This window comes from Balaenoptera musculus, chromosome 5 (genome assembly GCF_009873245.2).
Source record: "Balaenoptera musculus isolate JJ_BM4_2016_0621 chromosome 5, mBalMus1.pri.v3, whole genome shotgun sequence".
Classification (NCBI taxonomy): Eukaryota; Metazoa; Chordata; class Mammalia; order Artiodactyla; family Balaenopteridae; genus Balaenoptera; species Balaenoptera musculus.
The window spans coordinates 76,157,362-76,179,860 of NC_045789.1; the positions used below are offsets into that span (position 1 = coordinate 76,157,362).

The 22,499-nt window shown below is 38.0% G+C and overlaps 1 protein-coding gene across 1 annotated transcript in view; it reads left to right on the forward strand.

Moving 5' to 3' along the window:
• SMIM14 (small integral membrane protein 14) overlaps positions 1–21,721 on the forward strand; it is a 63,539-nt gene extending 41,818 nt beyond the window's left edge. Inside the window, exons 3-5 of the mRNA XM_036853028.1 lie at positions 6,501–6,549; positions 16,374–16,516; positions 18,572–21,721. Of these exons, the coding sequence (XP_036708923.1) occupies positions 6,501–6,549; positions 16,374–16,516; positions 18,572–18,604 (225 nt within the window). The 3' untranslated portion in view covers positions 18,605–21,721. The remainder of the gene's footprint in view (positions 1–6,500; positions 6,550–16,373; positions 16,517–18,571) is intronic.
• Positions 21,722–22,499: the final 778 nt, after the last annotated feature.

Consider the following 22,499-nt stretch of genomic DNA (forward strand, 5'->3'; position numbering starts at 1 on the left):
CTGTTTTCCTTCATTTATTATCCTTGGTTTTCTTTTTTTTTGAAAATTTATTTATTTTTATTTATTTATGGCTGTGTTGGGTCTTCGCTTCTGTGCGAGGGCTTTCTCTAGTTGTGGCAAGCGGGGGCCACTCTTCATCGCGGTGCGCGGGCCTCTCACCATCGCGGCCTCTCTTGTTGCGGAGCACAGGCTCCAGACGCGCAGGCTCAGTAATCGTGGCTCACGGGTCACGGGCCCAGTTGCTCCGCGGCATGTGGGATCTTCCCAGACCAGGGCTCGAACCCGTGTCCCCTGCATTAGCAGGCAGATTCTCAACCACTGCGCCACCAGGGAAGCCCCGGTTTTCTTTTTTTTTAATTGAAGTATAGTTAATTTACAGTGTAGTGTTAATTTCTGCTGTATAGCCGAGTGATTCAGTTGTATATATATATATACACACACACACATTCTTTTTCATGTTCTTTTCCATTATGGTTGATTACAGGATTTTGAATATAGTTTTGAAAATAGTAGGACCTTGTTTATTGGTTTTCTTTTGGTTATGTTTGCTTTCATAAATGGTTTCCTTTTGGAGTAGCCAAAATCAGCATCAATAGTCCCACTGTATTCTTCAAATAAGTCAAGAGAAAACTGAGATGCACTGTAAGTTAGGTCTCTGTGTTTAAAGAGTTCCATCAAAAGAGTCTCTCGTTTTACTAAATGTGTTTTTTTAATTCTTTAAAGACTATAATTTACCCATCATAAGTGTTTGAATCTGACATACTGAATGTATATTCCAACATGCTGGTTTGGGAAAAACACTAAGTCCTGGACTAGAAATGTGGTCATGATACTTTGGCACCTCATTATTCAGAGCCTGCAGCATCATCTGCTTGTGAACATGTAGAGTGTAGCCAGGAACCCATAGGAGATCAGCCAGAAGAGCAGGATCCAACTCCAGCTCTTGGTGGAATGTCCCAAAGATTCACTGCAGCTTGGGCTAGAGCTGGAGTGCTTCAGTCAGCCAGGCTCCCAGTGGAATAATTTCTTCTCATTCTTGGTCTTGTGTGTGTGTGCGTATGCATGTGTGTGTATGCATGTGTGAAGGCACTTTTAAAAAATTTTTAAGCTGATGAAAGGGCTTCTGCCTGCATGGCATGAGTTATAATTTGACCTGCTGAATGAAAGTCATAATTTGACCTCCCACTCTGTGGTTCCCCTTACCTAGAAAAAATCATTATGAACCAACACAGCTACCACATAAAGCTGACATCATTTCTATATTTACCAATTGTATGTGAATGAATTAGTTTTCTAGAAACTTGTATAGCAGGACAAATTGTACATTACCGTTTTTTATCATAGTCCCAAAGGGAAGCCTACTCCTTCTGGTGACACCTAAAGGAAAAGAGATCTCTTTTAGTGCTGAAAGAAAACGTTGGCTGTGTTAATCTTAGAGGCTATTAGGTAATTACATCTATGGTCATTTTCACTTTACTCTGAATTTGCTTCAGTTCAGTTTTATATCAGTTGTATATCAACTCACTGGAGCATTCTGTAACCATTCAAAATTGTGGTTGGTTACACAATGTTTCATGCTAATGATATGTTAACTAAAATTATGATACAAAATTTTGTATGTTGTAAAGTCGAAGGGAATTGAGATTAAAAATTTAGACTCTGGGGCTTCCCTGGTGGCGCAGTGGTTGAGAATCTGCCTGCCAATGCAGGGGACACGGGTTCGAGCCCTGGTCTGGGACGATCCCACATGCCACGGAGCAACTAGGCCCGTGAGCCACAACTACTGAGCCTGCGCGTCTGGAGCCTGTGCTCCGCAACAAGAAAGGCCGCGATAGTGAGAGGCCCGCGCACCGTGATGAAGAGTGGCCCCCACTTGCCGCAACTAGAGAAAGCCCTCGCACAGAAACAAAGACCCAACACAGCCAAAAATAAATAAATAAATTAATTAATTAATTAAAAAAAAAATTTAAGACTCTGGAGTTAGTACTGGATATGTTAGCCAACCTCTCCCAAACACGTTTCTTCATCCATAAAATAGGCTATAGCACCTGCCTCCTGCCATTGAATGTGAGGATTAAATAAATTAAAGTTCTTAGTATAGTCCCTACCACATAAAAGTTCCCAGTAAATATTTGTTATTATAATGATTGTAATTATATGAAAGTGTGCGTATTTTAATGCTAGAAAACATAATAATGATAATTGTACTGTCAGTGAATTAATCCACATTAATTTCTAAGTATTCTGTAATGTTATTTTTATTACAATGTAATATAAATAATAAATTATTTAAATTATAATTTAAAGTAATATAATTTATAAATTTATCATTAAAATATATTTGTATTTAGATGTATTTCTAATGTGATAATAAGAAGGTACCCCTATTCCACATTGATAAAACATATAGGTATCTGTTATATGTCTTAGAATTGGAGGCAGTCAGACTAATGCCATTAACAGAAAAGTGTGCTGATTTGTGCATATCTAGAGAGCATTTGGTTCTGAGGTTGACTAAATACAGCAGCTAAGTAATACTGCTTACATGCCCCAGCCACAGTGGCCTTGTGGTTCCTCAACACCAGCTCCGCAGGCACCTTTTCATCTAGGGGCCTTTCCTAGTTGTTTACTCTGCCTGGAATTCCTGAATGCTCATCTCTGTCTGCCTAATTTAAAGTGGCTACTGGACTGCCACTGTATGCCATCCTACTTTCATTCTCTGTGTGGCTCTCTAACATTTTTATAATATACTTGTTAATTGTCTGATTTCCCCCACAAGACTGTGTGATCCATAAGACTAGAAACTTTGTCCTTTTCACACCATATCCTCAGTACCTGGAACTGTACTTGGCATGTAGTAGGCATTCAGTAAACATATTTTTTTTTTTATGGAAACATTTTGAATGAATAAGTAAATAAATGATTGTTGCATTATAACTAGACATAATTAATGAGCACCTCACATTTCTAAATGAACATTTTTATATAGCTACACAAAAATACTTGTTTTTCCTTGTATTTCATGGGTATTTCCTAGGTGTCTTTAGCTGGTTGTCATTATCCGTAGTGTTGAGTAATTTAAGGGCCAGATAGTAAATATTTTAGGCTTGGAGTCTCTATGGCAACTACTAAACTCAGCTGTTGTAGTGAAAGCAGCCATAGACAATATGTAAACAAGTGGGTGTGGCTATGTTTCAGTAAAACTATTTATAAAAATAGGCCTCCAGCCTACAGGTTTTAGTTTGGTGACCCTGGCTATAGACTACAAACCCACTGCAAGGGTGTGGGGTGAAACCCAGACCTGCCAGCGCCGCAGGGAGGTCAAAGACGAACACAGTGAGCATCTTATCTGGTAGACCCACATTGAAAAAGGAGGATGAGACTGATGGAAGCGTGAAGAAGAAGCCTAGAGCTGGTGGTGTGCCCCTCCGTGGAAGTAGATTTGTGAGGAAATGGATATATAAAGACTTGGAGGCTTTTCACATGGAAATCATGTCATTTGTAGATATCATTGAGCTACAGACAGCCAGCAAGTCAGACCTGAAGACAAAGGCATCAGTTCAAGTAGAGGTATAGCCAAAAGCCAGGGCTGGCACTTGAGTTACATAATGTACAATGAACTGATAATTCATTGGTCATTTCGATCACAGCTGTAGATTTTGGGATATGCTATGTGATTGCTAAATACTAAACCCAAGAAAGTTATTTTTACTCCTTATTTCATATCTTAAGTAATTAGGTAGTACTTGTTCAATCCAAGGACCTAATAGATCTCTTTTTGTTTTACATTCGCTACAATGCTACTTAGAGGTGGAGGAGTAATGGGAAAAGATATATATGCTTATAAAAATGTAAGGACATCTCTGGAGAGATTCACAAAAAAACCTGAGTGCTGTGGAGGCTGAAAGACAGAAGAGAGCAAGAGATTTACCTTGCATAGAGCATCCTTTTGTACTTTTGAGTTTTGTACTGTGTATACGTATTACTTATTGGGAAAAAATTAGTAAAACTTAAAGTATATGTAAAGTAGGAAGTTCATTAGGTCTGATTTGTGACCCAAGGGTCTAGTAATCTTTTTTTCAATTTCTTTAGAATGTGTAATTTTTTACAATATTATTAGCTGTAGTCACCATGCTGTACATTACATTCTTATAACTTATTCATTTTTTAACTGGAAATTTGTACCTTTTGACCCCCCTTCACCCATTTTGCCCACCCTCCTCCCCCTGCCTCAGGCTACCACCAATCTCTTCTCTATATCCATGAGATCTTTGTTTTTAGATTCCACATATAAGTGGATCATACAGTATTAATCTTTTTCTGTCTGACTTGTTTCACTTAGCATAATGCCCTTGGGGTCCATCCATGTTGTCGCAGATGGCAAGATTTCATTCTTTTTTATGGCTGAATAATGCTCCTCTCTGTGTGTGTGTGTGTTTGTGTGTGTGTTTATCCATTCATCCATCAGTGGACACTTAGGTTATTTCCATGTCTTGGCTATTGTAAATAATGCTACAGAAAACATGGGGCTGCATTTATCTTTTCGAAATAGTGTTTTTGTTTTCTTCGGGTAAATACCCAGAAGTGGAATTGCTGGATCATATGGTAACGCTATTTTTAATCTTTTGAGGAAGCTCCATACTGTTTTCCATAGTGGCTGCGACCAATTTATATTCCCACCAACAGTGCACAAAGGTTCCCTTTTTCCCACGTCCTTACCAACACTTGTTAATTATTGTCTTTTTGATGATAGCCGTAGAATGCATAAATTTTTAAAGAGGTTTTGGATTGATTCTTTTCATATTTAGGAAGGTTTAAGGTACCCAGCATATTTTTACATTAATTAAGATCTGTTTTCCCATTCTAACTCAAATAGAACTACTTTGGGGACTTCCCTGGTAGTCCAGTGGCCAAGATTCCACGCTTCCAATGCAGGGGGCCCGGGTTCAATCCCTGGTCAGGGAACTGGATCCCACGTGCCGCAACTAAGAGTTTGCATGCCGCAACTATAGACCCCACGTGCCACAACTAAGACCTGGCGCAGCCAAATAAATAAATAAATATTTAAAAAACAAAAACCAAAAAACCAATAGAACACTTTTAGTGGTATACACCAAAGAAAGCCCTGATCATCTTAGCGACAACTACAAGATGATTTGTTCTGTTAATTCCAATAATTGTTTTTAGATGAGGTCATAATTTGTTGGCACAGTAATAAAATACGCTAACGTTTCTTCTTCTTTTCTGGGTGTTACGACATTCATATGCACTGTGTATTTAATTCTCAGTGGGTAATATCATCCCCATTTAACCGAGATGAGGAGGAAACTAAGCTTAGAGGTGTTAAGAATTCACCCAGGTCTTGAAACTCTAGAAGTTGCAGAGCCTGACTTTTTAAATCAAGATCTGCCTTTTTGCAGAAGCCCATGCTTAACAGCTAAGCACGACTGTCTGTAGTGCTTCCTCCCAACAATTGCAGCAGGTTATGCATTAACTGCCTTTAATGGAAGGGGGTGTCATTATAAAGTAATGAGGCTGAACTGAAAAAGTTGCATGTTTATTCAGTTTACTGTTCATCATCTCTTTTAAGATTTATGAGATTATCATTTCTAAACATCCTACAAGCCCTCAGCATAGGGTGAACATTCATCAAAGGATGATACATGTTTATTGACAGATGGGTTTTTACTTTTCACTTATCTTTTTTAAATTCATAATCATATGGTTCAAAATTAAATGATATGTAAAGATAGACATTGAAAAACTTCATATCCCGTCTCATCAGAGCCTACTCCATTCCTCCATCCCACCCCCAACTCCTGTGGTATCATTTTTATTAGTTTCTTCCTTGTCTAACCACTGTTTATGCAGATGTAAGCAAAAAGGAAAAAAAAAAAATTCCTTCCTTTCAAAGGTGCATTTTCTACAAAGAGAACCTATTTTTTCTATTAGAAGCAGAGGCTTCTAATTTTCAGGAAGAAAAAAACCTTATTAACGAAGTTTACTCTTTTTCTAGTAGCTCTCCTCTACAGTTAAGTGCTTTTCCTTTGGGAAGTCTAATAACATACGGCAGCAGGAGTTTCTGTCACAGGTGACTTTTAATTTTTTTCCTGAATTTTTAAATTTTATTATTTATTTATTTTTATACAGCAGGTTCTTATTAGTTATCTGTTTTATACATATTAGTGTATATATGTCAATCCCAATCTCCCAATTCATCCACCACCACCCCCATCCACAGGTGACTTTTAAAAATTCCTAATTTAAATAGGTGAATTGGCAGCTAGATCACAGTATATATTGAATATATGTTGAGGAGAAAAAAATCCCCCCCGAACTGAACAGCCCCTCAATATATTCTATGTTTTTATCTGATTTTGAAGGTATGATATATACTGTAGTAGCATTCATTAAAAAACAAAACATGATCTTTCTAATAAATAGTATCCATTTTTGGTTAAGTCCAGTGGCTAACTTTCCTTTCTTCTTATTCATTGTAGTTGAGGCAGTCCCAGTCCTACTGCACAGACACAGAATGTCTTCAGGAATGTAAGTAATGATGGGACAGGAGGAGGCTTGGCATTGGGGGCAGAATTAGAGACCAGAATAAGACTGAATTTTTGCCAGAAATTATTCTTACAGTTTACCCTTTAAGGAAATGGTTCTTAGTAATGTATTTCCTACTTAAATATTTAATATTTTAACTTAAAAAATTGTGTTTTTTGGTCCTGCCACAAGAACAAAACCTGTTCATGAATAAAATTATAAATCACAGATAAGAAAAAAAAAGAAAAGGAAAAACTTCCAGAATAATAAAGATGACCACTGTTAACAAGTGGTGTTGTAAAACCCTTCCAAGACCCTTTTTTGGGCAAATACAGGTGGAACAGGGCACTTCTGGCTCGTTGAACTGAACACCGAGGCTGCTAGCACAAACCCCTCACTTTGAGAATTTGTGAGTGAAGGAAGGGGAGACCATTTTTTCCCAAGGTTTGGAAGCTTTGGGAGACATTGGAGTCATTCCTCTGGCTCTGACATTAGCATTCTCAAGACGGTAAGGGCAGTAGGGAGGTTTTTTCATGGCTTTATGGGCAGTGGTGATAGTAGAGTGAGAATCAGTGCAGGAAGATGGATCCCGCATGGTGAATGTAGCTGACAGACTTATAATATGAGGCATCTTTTTTTCAGGACAGAAGTAATTTGAGGGATACTTTGAGGGGAAATAATAGCCAGTCCAGTCTTATACCATAATAATTTGACTGTAAGAATGGAAGTATGATGTTTACAGGATGGTGAAGCCTGGCACAATTCGATTTCATATATACTTAGAAATATGGGATCAATTTGTATGTGTTGTTTTTCACTACTGTATTGTGAGTATATCAGCATGTATTTACCTTCAAAGTATTTACTGACTAAATAATAATTCATTATGGGGATGCACCAGTGTTCAAATAATTCCCTTTTGTTGGAATCTTAGGTTGCTAATATATTTTTGCTGTTATAAATAATGCTTGAACAAACATCCTTTTGCACATTTTAAGGCTTTTGACATATTGCCAAATTGCATTTATTAATAGGCTAGTTGCTTATACTTCACATCTCTGAAGCTGAGCCCCACTTTATTATGTATGTGAAACTAAAACAAAACACAGTAAGATATCATTATAAAGGAACTTGTTAGTACATTATTAATTACTGGTATTACTGTGTGAACTGGGTATCCCATCAAATTCTGTAAATGTAACAACTTAGAGAAACAGGAGCTAGTACAGTGCCTGGCCCAAAGTAGAAACTTTGTCAGAATGTAGTCCTTTGGTGCAGCAGGGTAATAATTATATGCCTCTGGGCAAGAAAGTAATGGGCAGACTTGCGTTAGGTTTTGGGGATGATGGGTGGTGGTTCCCCAACTCCAGATTTCTTTATGTTGTCTCTTCAGTAGCGTTCATTAATCTGCAGTGTGCCCTCTGATAAGCATCATAAATTTTTGCCTCAGCAGTAAAGCTAACACGTGTTCTTCTAGTTGAAAATAATCTTATTGAACTCCTTATGGGAAAACAAGTGTTTGTTATATTTGTGGTATTTGTGACCCTTGAGCCAGTCCCACCTGTAAACCAAGTATACTCTTATTTCTGTGGGTGAAATTTCACTTCTTTAATCCAAGTATAAAGGCACAACTCTAGAGCTTGAGTATTAATTCAGTTATCTTTGCCAGTTCTTCCACCCCGCCCCAGTTCTTTTAGCATTTGGTGGAAATCCTTTCTAACAGCCCTGTCTTTAAATGGTTTAAGCAGTTGCTTCCTCTGAGCGATATATTTACTTTTCTGTGTATTCTAAATTTTCAGGAATGAGCTTATGCTGTTTTCATAAAATATATATTAATCGGATATATAAGGGGTTCCCGCAATATATTAAGGGGTCCCCGCAACCCCTTCTTCTGTTTCAGTAATTTGTGAGAATGGCTTACAGAAGGCAGGAAAACAGTTTAATTACTATTACCAGTTTATTACAAAGGATGCAACTCGGGAACAGCCAAATGGAAGAGATGCCTAGTGCAAGGTATGAGGAGAAGGGGTACAGAGCTTCCCTGTCTTCTCTGGGTGCACCACCCTCCCAGCTCCTCCATGTGTTCACCAGCCGGGAAGCTCTGTGAACCCCGTTGTTTAGGGTTTTTATGGAGGTTCCATTCCATAGGCATGAATGAGTAAATCATTGGCCATTGATGAATAACTTGGAAGCTGGAAGTTCCAACCCTCTAATCACTTGGTCAGACTCCCAGTGAGTCCCCATCCTGAAGCTTTCTGGGGGCCCACTAAGAGTCACCTCATTAACATCAACTCAGGTATGGTTGAAAGGGGTTTATTATGAATAGACGTTCCTCTCTCACCCTTATCACTCAGGAAATTCCAAGGATTTTAGCAGCTTTCTGACAGGAACCAGAATGAAGACCAAATATGTATTTCTTATTATATCATAATATCACAGTATCCATTGTGCCTGCCATGATGTGCTGCATGTATTTGAGATGATTTAATAGAATATGAAGCTCATTACTTCATGTGGTAGCAGAATCTAGTCGCAATCTGTGAACATATCTAGTTGCTGCATGATTCTTTATATTGAGCTACATTCCACTTCATTGTGATATTTACCCACAGTTTTGTTCTCTAGAGCTGCATAGAATGAGTCTGCCCACTCTTCTGAAAGACTGTCTTTCAGATAAAGAGTTGTATGGAAACCAGCTCTATTGCTAATTTAATTTTGGAGTAAATCAAAAAAGATGGGTAGATGTTCTGAGGATATTGTAATTACTGTATACAACTCCAAAATCACAGGGTTAAAGCCTGCTGGTGCACTGTCCACTTTCACTGCTGTTCTGTTTCTGCTTTTCCCACTGGAGACCTATATATGTTTATAGAAATAATGCCTCAGGATCTGCCAGCTCTTAGAGCCTCCCTCTCTTTCATCTTCCTGGTGTCCAGCTAAGTTAATAGCTTCTTTGTGAATATTCCATTTGACATCTTATTTGTAATACTTTTTCTTGTAACCAAAGACTTAACCCTTGAGCAAAATGGAACCCTGTATTTTGGTGTACAAAGTCCTTTTACATTTTTATGATTTGACATTTTTCTAGACCATAGAGTAAAAAGTATTTACCCTCTTAAGGCAATTAATTCCTAGGCAGTGAGGGGAACAGACTTTATATCCCGCATGTGATTGTGCTTCTTAATATCTAGATTACTTGGCACTATATTAATATTTAGAATATTTAGTGCCAAACAGTTGTCACAATAAAAACCACAGTGGCCAGTTCACTCAAAGGCCCTTTCAGCTCTCTGTGTTGACTTTAAAATAGCTGCTCCTGATATTTGTTTGTATTAGCCGCATGCTGTGTCGGGGAGTTTGAGTAGCATGCCTGTTTTGAGACTTCACGAAGAAGCAGATCTTGTCATAAGGGACTGCATATAATCACAGAAAGCCTATAGTGACCCCATTCATCTCTATTCCTGGATATTTCAAAGAGTCTAAGTCAGTTCAGATACCCAGTGTCTCCAATCCCAAGACATTTTAGGTTTACTGTTTTTGCTTCATTCAATTTAATGTTTTTATATATGGTTCAAAAATCAAGAAGTTAATTAGTGTATAGTGAAAAGGTGTCTTCCTACTCATATTCTCCCATCTAACCACATCCTATCTCTAGGTATTATTGGCCTTCTATGTAGCTTTCCAGAATTTCTTTATGCATGTACAGGCAAAATATATATTATTTGCCCCCCTTTCTTAGTACACAGTGTTTTTCACCTGCTTTTTTTCCTCTGTCAAAAAATAGCATATCTCATGGAGACTTCCCTCAACATTGTTTTATAGCTTCATAGTATTCCATTTTACAAATACACCATAATTTTTTTTTTTTTTTGAGAATTACGTTTTATTTGATAGACTTGCTGAGGACTTAAGCCTGGAAGACAGCCTCTCAGATGACTCTGAGGGACTGCTCTGAAGAGGTAAGGGAGAAACCAGGATATATAGGAGTTTTTGTAAGAAACCAGGTAGTAGGAACATCAAAAGATTATTGTTAATTAAAGAAAAACAGGGACTTCCCTGGTGGTCCAGTGGTGAAGACTCCAGGCTTCCACTGCAGGGGGTGTGGGTTCGATCCATGGTTGGGGAACCAAGATCCCGCATGCCGTGTGGCGCAGCAAAAAAAAAAAAAAGAAAGAAAGAAAGAAAAAAAAAAAGAAAAACAGACATCTCAAGTTAATGAAGTCAGCGCTTTTCTTTGTACGGGAAGATGCAAGAGTCTGAGTTCATTTAAATCATTCCTTGCATACATACGTACCTTATGAATGAAAAAAAATGTTGCCTGCCAATTCAGTAAACAAAGGATGTTGCATCCATCAAGCCATCACATTACAGCTGCCTGAGGGTGAGCACTGAGGGAACTCAGCATAGAAATAGGATGCCTGCCATCAGACACTGCAGCCACCACCAGCCCCCCCATAGTGCACCCTGAGGAGACTCAGGATGAGAAAACACAGGAGAGAGATATACCATAACTTCTTAATCAGACACTCTTGGCAGACGTTTAGATCTGTTTCCAGTTTTTTGTTAATAACCTTGCACAGTATGTCCGTGTGAAGGTACATTCTAGAGCCAATCTTAAGTTTGTGCTACTGCTGTAAACAGAAAAACATTGACTGTGATCAAGAGGTTCGACTATAATTGGTTCAGCTATTGTCCTTTATTCTGAGATGGGCCTTAAGTTATTAGAGAATAAGAGAAATGCTCTTATCAAACCTGGGAGGTCAGGTCAAACCTGGGAGGTCAGGTCAAACCTGCATCCATTTGGCCTTTTAAGTGGAGAGTTCTTCTGCATGCTACCGCCCTGCAGAAATTTTAGAGGCACCCTTACTTTTTCTTCCTCCTCCTACCGTAACCAGTCCAGGCAGTCGCCAAGTGTTGTGCTTCTTTCATCCTGTTACCATTTGTGTCTGACCCTTTTTCATTCTCACTTCACCATCTTATCCAGCCTAGCTATTCACACAAGGAATTTTCTGCACTCCGTCTTTTCTGTGCTCTAGTTGATCCTAATACTGATTTTAACTAGAGCACAGATTGATAATGGCTGATGTTTATTGAATACCTACTGTGTACCAGGCACTGTGCTGCTTTCCATGTACTGACCATTTCTCTTCTATCTTTCTAACTACCCTATGAGGTGATTGTAATATTTCCATTTCACAGATAAGGAAATCGAGGCACAGAGATTATGTATCTAAGAGGTGGTGGAGTCAAACAGCTATGAGATGGTCTCAGTTCTTAAAAAGTTAATGACCTAATTAGGAGAAGTAGGAAACCATTCCTTCAAACTGGAAGTGCTACACTAGTCTAGAGAAGAAAGGAAAGGGTGGGCAGAGAAAATGGAGTTTTTTTACAGACAAGAGAGGGTTGTAGTTAAATGAGATTAGTTGTAATATCATGCCAGATGGGGAAAAATAATCAGTCCCCAGAAGGACTGAGTTTGCAAAGTTGCAAGTGCTGTTAGCCAAACTAGCATTGAACTATTGCATCAGATTCGTTTGGAAAGCTTTAAAAATATTGTTGATTCCTGACCCCACCCCTGAGCTGCTCCTGAATTAGATGATGTGAGGCAGGGCCTTGGAAACTGTGGCATTGGTATCATCACAGGCTATTCTGATGGGCAGGCAGGCCAGGGAACCACTGGCTAAAGAAGGAAGAAGGAATGGGGTTGACTAGAGCAGGGGATGCTTTTTCTGAGAAATGGTAAGAGGTAATATTGATGAGTAGGGCCACATCTGATGAGGAAAGGCCAGGCTGAAGAGTTCAGAGTTGAAGCAGTAGCAGTGGGAAGTGAGTCACTGGATTAGCCGGCAGAGATGTGTTAAGAGCAGTGTTTTTTAAGCAGACTTTTTTGGCAGCAGTATGCAGGAAGGAAAGGCTGCAATAGGAACCAAGCTAGGAGACAGTTATGGGGAACTAGGAGTCGTATTATCACTATGAGAGTCTTAAAATGGAGTGGGCATTTTGTCAGGGTTGCTTTGTCTAGAAATAGGCATTAGTAAATTTGTGATCTGAGGTTTAACTCTCTGAAGTTTCACAATCTTTTACCTCTGAAGAGTATCAAAAAGTAAGGGACCCATTTTCCAAATTGAATAACATAAGAATTGGCGTTGGGCTTACACTTCTGGTCTGTACAATTAATCTAGCATTTTACTTCTGAGAGGACACTATAAGAAGTGATCATGTATAGAAGGCAAAGTTATATTTCTCTGACTACCTTTAATAATCTAGTTTACCTAACAGCTAGTTATAAGTTTATTTATCAAAATCCTTTTAAAATCTGTATTTTCCAATTTTTATTTTTTTAATTTAATTTTATTTTTTGGCTGCGTTGGGTCTTCGTTGCTGCTCGTGGGCTTTCTCTAGTTGTGGTGCGTGGACTTCTCATTGCAGTGGCTTCTCTTGTTGCGGAGCACGGGCTCTAGGTGCATGGGCTCAGTAGTTGTGGCACGTGAGCCCTAGAGCATGTGGGCTTCAGTAGTTGTGGCACTCGGGCTCTAGAGCGCAAGCTCAGCAGTTGTGGTGCATGGGCTTAGTTGCTCCGCGGCATGTGGGATCTTCCCGGACCAGGGCTCGAACCCTTGTCCCCTGCATTGGCAGGTGGATTCTTAACCACTGTGCCACCAGGGAAGTCCCTGTATTTTCCATTTTTACTACCCATAGGAGTAGTAATTTTCAGGGATCTGTCTTCTAATGTGATACTGTCAGAGATTATGACATAGCAAAGAGGTTAAGAGCACAGTCTACGGAATGAGACCACTGTATTTAAATCCCAGCTTTGCGACATGCCAACTGTATGACATTGGGATTTAACTCCCACTATTCCTCACTTTCCTCATTTATAAAATGAAGATATGATAGTACCGACCATAAAATAAGATTGTTGAGGAACTCCCTGGCGGTCCAGTGGTTAGGACTCGGCGCTTTCACTGCGGTGTCTGGGGTTCAATCCCTGGTTAGGGAACTAAGATCCCGCAAGTCTCCAGGCGTGGCAAAAAAATAAAAATTGTTAAAAGGGATTAAGAGAGAATGCCTGGTTCAAAGTAACCACTCAACTTTTAGCTATTATTTAGTAATAAAAATAATAGTATTTGATTTTTTAAAAAATACCATTCTTGGAGCAGCTTAAAGGACAGAATTAGAGGAGGCAAGAGTAGGTATGGGGAGGTCAGTTAAGAGACCGGACAAGAAGTGATGGTAGCTTGAGCAAGTGTGGGCACAGAGCTAAAAGTGGACAGACTTGAGTGATATTTAGGAAGTAAGTATTTACTTCCTAAATATCACTCGACAGAAACTTCATGATGGGTTAAATAGAGGGTCATTGAGGGAATGAAAGGTGTTTTCATAGGTTTCTGGCCTAGGCAGTTGGATGGATAGAAATCCAATTTGGTAGGGCATGGAGGATGGGGCAGGGGAGATGCTCGTGATTTTAGTTTGGGATATTGAGTATGTTAAGTGCGAGGTGGGATTCAGGTACATTTTTAAGAAGCATTGGCTCTACAGTACACCACAGTTTAGGAACTGTTGATATGAAGATTTAAAAAAAAAATAGAGAACTACTGATGTAGATAGATAATTGGATACTGGGTTTGAAGTTCAGGGAAGTTGGGGCTGAATATAAATTTAAGTGTGGTCTGCATACAGAAGGTAAGTGAAGCCACAGGTGAGGATGATAGTATGCAGAGAAAGAAGAGAAGGGAACCTAAAACTGACCATGAGGAATTCCAAAATGTAAAAGCCAGGAAGAGGAAAATGAGCATGTAAAGGAGTGGCTAAGTGTTAGAAAGAAAATCTGGCAGTGGTAATGGCACAGAATACAAAGGAAGAAAGTGTTTTAAGGAGAGCATGGTCATGGAAAATGAGGACTGAAATTACCCATTAGGCTTAGCAGCCTGCAGGTGTCATAGGTGACCTTTCAAAGAGTTGTTTGAATGTTGATGGAGGTAGATGCCAACCTAAGGCGTGAGTGGGAGGTAGTGAAGTGTAGATGTAAATATAGACCACTCGGGCTTCCCTGGTGGCGCAGTGGTTGAGAATCTGCCTGCCAATGCAGGGGACACGGGTTCGAGCCCTGGTCTGGGAGGATCCCACATGCCGCGGAGCAACTGGGCCCGTGAGCCATAACTGCTGAGCCTGCGCGTCTGGAGCCTGTGCTCCGCAGCAAGAGAGGCCGCGACAGTGAGAGGCCCGCGCACCGCGATGAAGAGTGGCCCCCGCTCTCCACAATTGGAGAAAGCCCTCGCACAGAAACGAAGACCCAACACAGCCAAAAATAAATTAATAAATTAATAAATTAAAAAAAAAATATATATATATATAGACCACTCTCGAGAGGTTAGCTTTGATAGCTGGACAGAGGAGGTTGAGGGAGATATATATATATTTTTTAAATATGGGAGAAACTTTATCATGTTTAAGTGATTATGGGATGGCTGCAATGGAGAAGAGGGTGTTGAATTCACAAGAGAGAGGATAATGGGTAAATTTCTGCAAGAGTGATGGGATCCAAAACTTAAGTGGAGAAATTGGTTTTTAGTTATGAAGGGAGGCACATATAATAGGAGGGAACAAGGAAAGGAATGAATGTGGATATAGAGGGGGGACATGCTGATTCATTGTGTGATAAGCATTGCAAATTGATGACCCCTGAGTACTGTGTTACTTGTTTCTGGAGAAGTGATTGGGTTGGAACAGAGACTAGGTTCCTCTCCAGTCTGCTCTTGGGATAGCTCAGCTGTTTGCTTGACTTTGTCCCCTTTGGCCTCAGCAGTGCCACCTCGGCCCTGGGCCCGTGGACCTCAGTGTAATGCATAATGCATCTGCTTAGTTTCAGAATCTTGTCTGGATTTCTTTTACTTTTTCTGAGGCAGTGAGACCAAAACCAAACATTTATACATAGTCTTGACAGGCTATTTAAATCTAATCTTCTAGAATTTTCATTTTTGATACTTTGAGTTCTCTAATATACATTTCATTTATTAGAAATTTGTTAAGTTCATACCATGAACTAGGCACTGTGCTAGGTACTTGTTATTCAGAAATAAATATTTAAGATATGGCTGCTTTAAGGAGCTGGAAAGACTGATACCTGCACAGAAACCTGACTTTTTTCTCTTGATAAAGGCATAGACTATAATATCTAGATCTGAATCCAAATTCTTTTTGCAAAAAAGAATGCCAAATTAATATCTATTTGTTTGAGAATGTCATAAAGGGGTATTAATTCATATATTATATTATACAACGTGGATGTCCCCTTTTCCTTAAGCTCTGTTATCTTTTCATGCTACTTCTGTAATTAAAATGCATAATCCCCTCACCCCTAGAGCGTCTTAACTGTGTATCATGTGGTCTTAACCTGAGTTCTGTAGATCTCAGTGTATCTATGGATTGGTGGCTTTGTGGGTCCATGAATCTTCTGCAATTATATGCAAAATTGTTGAATGTGTATACATGGATTCTTATAGTGGAAAGAGAGTCCTTTTTTATCAAATTCTCAAAGGATTCTATTGCCCCAAAATATTAAGAACTACTATACTATTAAAAATCTTTATTTAATAGGCTCTGGCTTATGAGTATTTTACACCATTTACCATTTAGATTTTCTCACAGGAGGAAAGGGAAATTGAAGCTGTAATATTTAATAATTCTTAAAATTACTAATGCCTTTTTTTAATAATATAATTTTTGAAGTCGTTATTTAAACATTAGGATTTGTTTTTACACTTATCTAACAATATTATAATTTTTCTACAGTTTTTGTTGCAAATACATTTTCTGTTTGTCTTTAGTACCAGGACCCCCTAGTGATAATGGCATCAGTATTACCATGATCTTGATGGCCTGGATGGTTATTGCAGTGATCTTGTTTCTACTGAGACCTCCTAATCTAAGAGGATCCAACCTAACTGGAAAACCAACCAGTCCTCATAACGTAAGTGTTGTGGATTAGAAATGTTTTGGGGTGGGGGGATGGGTGTGGCCTGGGAAAGGGGAGGAGTTTGTTTTGACGGAAATATCTGAATTAGCAAAAGGAAGATTTAGCTCACGGAGTAAGTTCTTCCTATGTAGTCCTAGTAAATCTTGAAACCCCAAATGGTTTAGTCTTCGTGGAGTTACATTTAGAGAGAAGTACAGACCAGTAGCCCCCAAATCATTTTAAGATGAATTCCAATCTTTCCTCACGTGAGAAACATAAAAAATGATCCAGTTCGTAATAATCCACAGCAGTGTTTCTCAAATCTCAGTCTTCCACTACCCAGTTCTATCCACCTCACAGTTGATCCCTTGCCTCGTATGCTTCCAGCTCCCCAGATTCTCTTACTAGCTGCAGTTCAAATGTTTCTACACACACATTCTTCATTTTCTCCCCTTCTATTAAATACAACAGAGACACTGAGCCTCTCTGGCTAAACCTGTTTTCCCATCCTATTTCTCTCAACTTCATTCTTCCAGTTCTGCATCACAATAGGTCAACTGAGCTGGGAAAAGGAGAGGTAGGAATCATTCATGTTGATAAATCTTGATAGTCATGATTACAGCCATTTTTAGAACCTAACTGAAAGTATGATAAAGTGACCCAACAAGGAGTTTTTGATAGAGCCTCCATTAAAGGATTCCTTTAATCATTTTCAGAACCAGTGTTTATATATTTTTTTCCCATTTGATTTGGATATTACCTCTAAAATATTTTCCATGATGATTTACTTGTTGAACACCCAAATTATCCCACTAATTCCCTTCTCCAACCTAAAATAATTGCTTCTTTTCCCCATCCTTCGTTGTTACTATTAAAAAGAAGTTTGGTTAGACCAGTTGCTTATACAGGAGAAAGCAAATGTGCAGTGTTAACTGGTCAGTGCTTTGCGTTTTTTTTAGGATTAAAACATTTATATATGTAGCATGGTGACTTTAGTTAAGAAAGAAGGCATCATTAACACTATATAAAAATGCCTTAAATTTATTTTAGGGTTTTCTTGGAGAGGAGGGTATCCATAAAACAGCTTGTATGTTGTCTTGATAAAGTGCTTTCTCCTAAGCCGTTTTTCTTACTTTCTGTGCGCAGTTTTAACACTTTCATATCAAAGAGCAACATCCTCAATGTTTGGAACTAAAGAAACCCAACTCAATTAGAAGCCATTCAAAAGTGACAGTCCCCTGAACCTTAGTTCATTGTAGACCAGCAGTTCTAAAAATAATAGTCCCACAGCTCTAGGAATAAGCAAGAGAACATATTGACTAATTCCAAGTAGAAAAATTCATTATCCTCAACTAGGGCCTCCTCATATAGCATGTCAGAGTAAATAAATGGGATCTTCCTGAAGATTCCTAAAAGGTCTGCTCTTTCCTTTACAGTTCAGAAGCTTTCTATTACAAGTAACAAAAATCTGTTCAGCCTGGTTTAAGTAATTGGCTTCATTGGTTTACACATTAAAAAATCCAGAGGTAGGATTACTGTTTAGAAAGTTTAACAGCGTCATCAAAGACCTGGGTTTCTTCCCTCAGACATTAGCTTTATTCCAGGTGGGCTCCCTTTCTGGTCCCTATAGGGCGGCTGCCAGTTGCAACTGGTGCCACATACTTCCTCACTGACTGACATTCTGTAGTGAGAAATACAAGTCTTTAGCTTCACTTTGATTGTACTGTACTCAGTCACCTTAGCAAGAGGGATGAGACTACCTTGATTGGTTTACATATCACCTCTGGAGCTGTCAGGGAGAGCACTTTTACCTAAGTCAATATCACTGTTACAAAATTTTCCTTTCTTCCATGCTACAAGGAAGAAAGAGACAAACATCGGTGAATCACAATGTTAATCTAGTGCTCCCTTGTGCAAAACGTACAAGAGGTCCAAATAAGTATATGATTTGGGAATGGGAAGGTGAGGGGCATTGCTTGCTCAATTCTTACTGTATGTGTTAATGTTAGAACTGGTTGCACTGGGAGATTTAAGAAGTCAATTTCATAATTTCTCTCTCTTTAATGCCAGGGACAGGATCCACCAGCCCCTCCCGTGGACTAACTTTGTGGATATGGGAAGTAAACATAGTTAACACCTTTGCACGACCAAATGAACGAAGATGACCAGAGTACTCTTAACCCCATTAGAACTGTTTTTTTCTTTTTTTCTTTGCATCTGCCATATGGGATGGTATTGTTTTCATGAGCTTCTAGAAATTTCACTTGCAAAGCTTATTTTGCTTCCTGTGTTATCACCTTTCCTGTATTTGAGTAAATGATACATTAAAAAGTTACATGGGGCTTTTTTGGTTATCCTAAACTTAAACATTCCATTCATTCTGTTTGTAACTGTGATCATAATTTTTGTGATAATTTCTGGCCTGATTGAAGGAAATTTGAGATCTCTACATTTAAATATTTTAAATAGTTTTGATGGGTTTAAAGATTTTTTTAAATAAGGTATTTATAAAGTTATTTGGGGTTATCTGAGATTGTATGAAAGAAAATTAGGACCACATTGTATTTACACTTAACCTTGGTAGTTTATTTGTGGATGGCAGTTTTCTCTAGTTCTTGGGACTGTGACAGCTTTTGGAATATTTTACAAGTTACAGCTGAAATCTATATCATCCACTACAACTGGCTTACGTGGCAAAGAAAAGGAGGAAAGAAGAAATGAAGTAATTGTTTACTAAGTTTTTATTCCCATAAAAATGTCTAATATAAGAAAACTTAAACATGATTTAAATATGGTGGATGATTTACAGTCCATTATATGAAATTTGTAAGCCACTATATACTAGCCTTACACAGTTCATGAAAGGAGGAAAAAATTTAATTCTTTCTGCATTTGCCAGGTGTAATCTATACAGTAATAATTTAAGCTATAATTTATTTTTGAAGTGGGTGCCTCTCAGGAAGCTGCTTTTCTGTTGTAAAACTTCCCTGTTAAATGAAACTATCTTAAAGCTGTATTGGGGGCCTGTTTGGTTACTGATATTTGAATGCTGTTTACTTATTTACTCTATTGTTTTCTTTGAAGAAAAAATTTTGAATCTTGTTATCTTTCTGACTTTAAACAATATTTAATGAATTCTTGGTTTACTCCAAGGGAAAAGGAGGAAAATGAGAAACAATCAAGGATCTTTTTTTTCTCAACCTCTGTCTCATTCTTGTTGGTAATAGGATGATTGGGGTGGGGAGGAGCATTAATATAAGTAAAAATTTGAAATGTGTAAAAATGTAAAAGGTTGCATTGTTTTTTTTTTCAGTTTGATAGAAAATGAATTCAAAGGGCATAAAAAAATCTGCATGACCTGTGTGGTTATGGAATTTTTCCTAGCAAGTGATTGCAGATGATTTATGGGGGCTAGAAGATATTTTGCTATCAATGAAGGATTTTCCCCCACTAGGTCAGTTTAGCTTTTCACTATATAGATCTGAGAAATTACTTGTATGAATTGAATAAACTTCTTCTATATCATTGTACTGTTTAATAGAGTCTCTGATACAATTATGTGATGCTCATAGGGTATTTTTTCCCCTTTATTATGATTATATTCTAGGCTATAAACACTGTAAGGGCTTCATTTCATTATATAATCCATTACTGACTGCTTGCATTCCTCCTGTGCATCTTGGCTTTGTCCTCAACTTCTTGAAATGATATAACCTACTCTTAATACTTGTGTTAATTGAGGGGTATGTAACACAGGTAAGTCAAATCCTGGATAAATGAACACCATAGACTTAAGGTTTTTTTCTCTCAATATGGCCTATTGAAGCCTTCCCAGCTCTACAGCTCTAAAGCATTAAAGCAGAGAGGCAGGAATGGCTTAAGATGGAGCTAAATCCCTATAAGCATTCCTTTTTCTGTCCTTGCCCCTGAACTTTGAAGGCTAGCACGTATCTCCTAACAATCTGCTCTCTAAGCTGCTAGAAGGCTAGTCTCTGGATGAGATACTGATGTGTTCACTGAATCTGTGGCTCACAAATAATTAAGAATTGACTTTGGTTGAAGAAGTGGCTATGACATGGAAACAGAATGTCTAGTGTTAGCTAGAGACCTGGAAATCTGGGTTCTGTTCCTAGTTCTTCATTCTGTCACATATACTTAATTGACATTACATTAGAATATTAACCTTTTCCTATTGGACCATCTATTAATTAGTAACGAAAGTTTTTAGTGAAGTATTTAGTCTTGGTTTTTTTGCTTGTAAAATTTCTCTGCACTCCTGACAAAGACAGTGTGCAATAGCACATAAAGTATTTCTATTAACCTAACTAGTAATTCATATTATTGTCTTTAATTCCTAAAGCTTTACATGTGGCCTTTTTATTGAGCACTCTTATTCATTACTTGGCTTGTAAACATTCACCTGCACTGTGGCTACAGTCATTTTTAATAATCTGGAAAAAAGAAAGATAAAGCTTCACATTTTAATCACTTTTGGCTCTTAACATCCACAAATGCCATTAAGAGTTATTTTGTTTTAGGTTATTTAATGTTCTTTTATGCAAATAATGTTTTTTGCTTTCCACGTGGAAAAAGTTAACATTGGAACTGTGTATAGTAAAAGATTTTATCATGTATTTATCCAAACACTATCCCATGGTCAGCAAGTCATATTTTAAAACTACTTGGAGAAAGTTTCAGAAGTAACTATTAAATACAGCTCTTCCATGGTACTTTTAGTGTCTTTGTGGTATGCGATATTACAGTGTTTATAGAATTATCTATATCTTACATCTTCAAAGGAACCTCAGAAGTCTCTCACCCTGAATCAAAGTCTGTCACTCTAAATGAATACGTGCTAAAATTTGACCAGCTCAGCTTAAGACACAGAACAGCAACTTGAAGGAGAAATGGAGAGAGTTTAAGTTAATGGGTTAAATTTTTGTTGTTGCAATAGTAGGTTTAGTCTTAACATTATAATATTTCTAAATGAAAAGTCATATGTATTTGTTACCATGTCTGATGATTACTTTGTTAAAAGCAAAGGTGGTCATGTGATGTACCAAATGTTAATTGCTGTTTTTAAATGTTTAAATCATGCCAAACAAATCATGTCTGTGCCATCCAGGGTTTATTGTAATCTTTTACTGAGTACTTGGATTGGGATAAAGGGCTTGTACTATGCACTTTTTATTAATGAATAAATAGAAAACATTAGTAACACCCACTGTTTTCTGTTTGGCTTTTGTGGGAAGAGAAGTGAGCATCTCTTGCTTAGTAACATGTTAACATCCATTATTAAACAGTTTCTTTGTAAGATTTTTTACCCCTAACTAAAAATTCCTAAGATGAACTTGAGTTACAAGAAGAATATTATGTAATAACAGTATGGGGCCAGTATTCAGAAGTAAGGATTCTAAGAATCTCTAGGAAATTAGGTTGCAATTACATTTCTTTTGTTATTTTTTTATTTTCTTCCTAGAATACAGGTTCAATAGACATTTGCTTTTGAGGGTATAATATCCAATCGTGTTAATTATTTGAGCGGACATATGTTACTCAAAAGGAGCTAGACATGTAACTGTACTGAAAACACACAAAACTGAAAGTTTGCATTTGCTCTATGACCTGGAATGCATCTAGATACTAAAGATCAGGGACTTACCTGGTGGTCCAGTGGTGCGACTCTGCACTCCCAGTGCAGGGGGCCCGGGTTCTATCCCTGGTCGGGGAACAGATCCCACACTCATGCCGCAACCAAGAACCCACATGCCACAACTAAACATGCCGCACGAAGATCCACGTGCCGCAACTAAGACCCAGTGCAGCCAAAATAAATAAAGAAATAAATATTAAAAAAAAAAGATCATTACTACCCATACACAAAAAATAGTATAGTTTTTCTGGTATGATACTTAAGTGTTAAAATAGCAAAATTTGTGAAATATATAACTTCCTGGAGATAGTGACAAAGTTTCAATCTAAACTTTGTCACTGTATG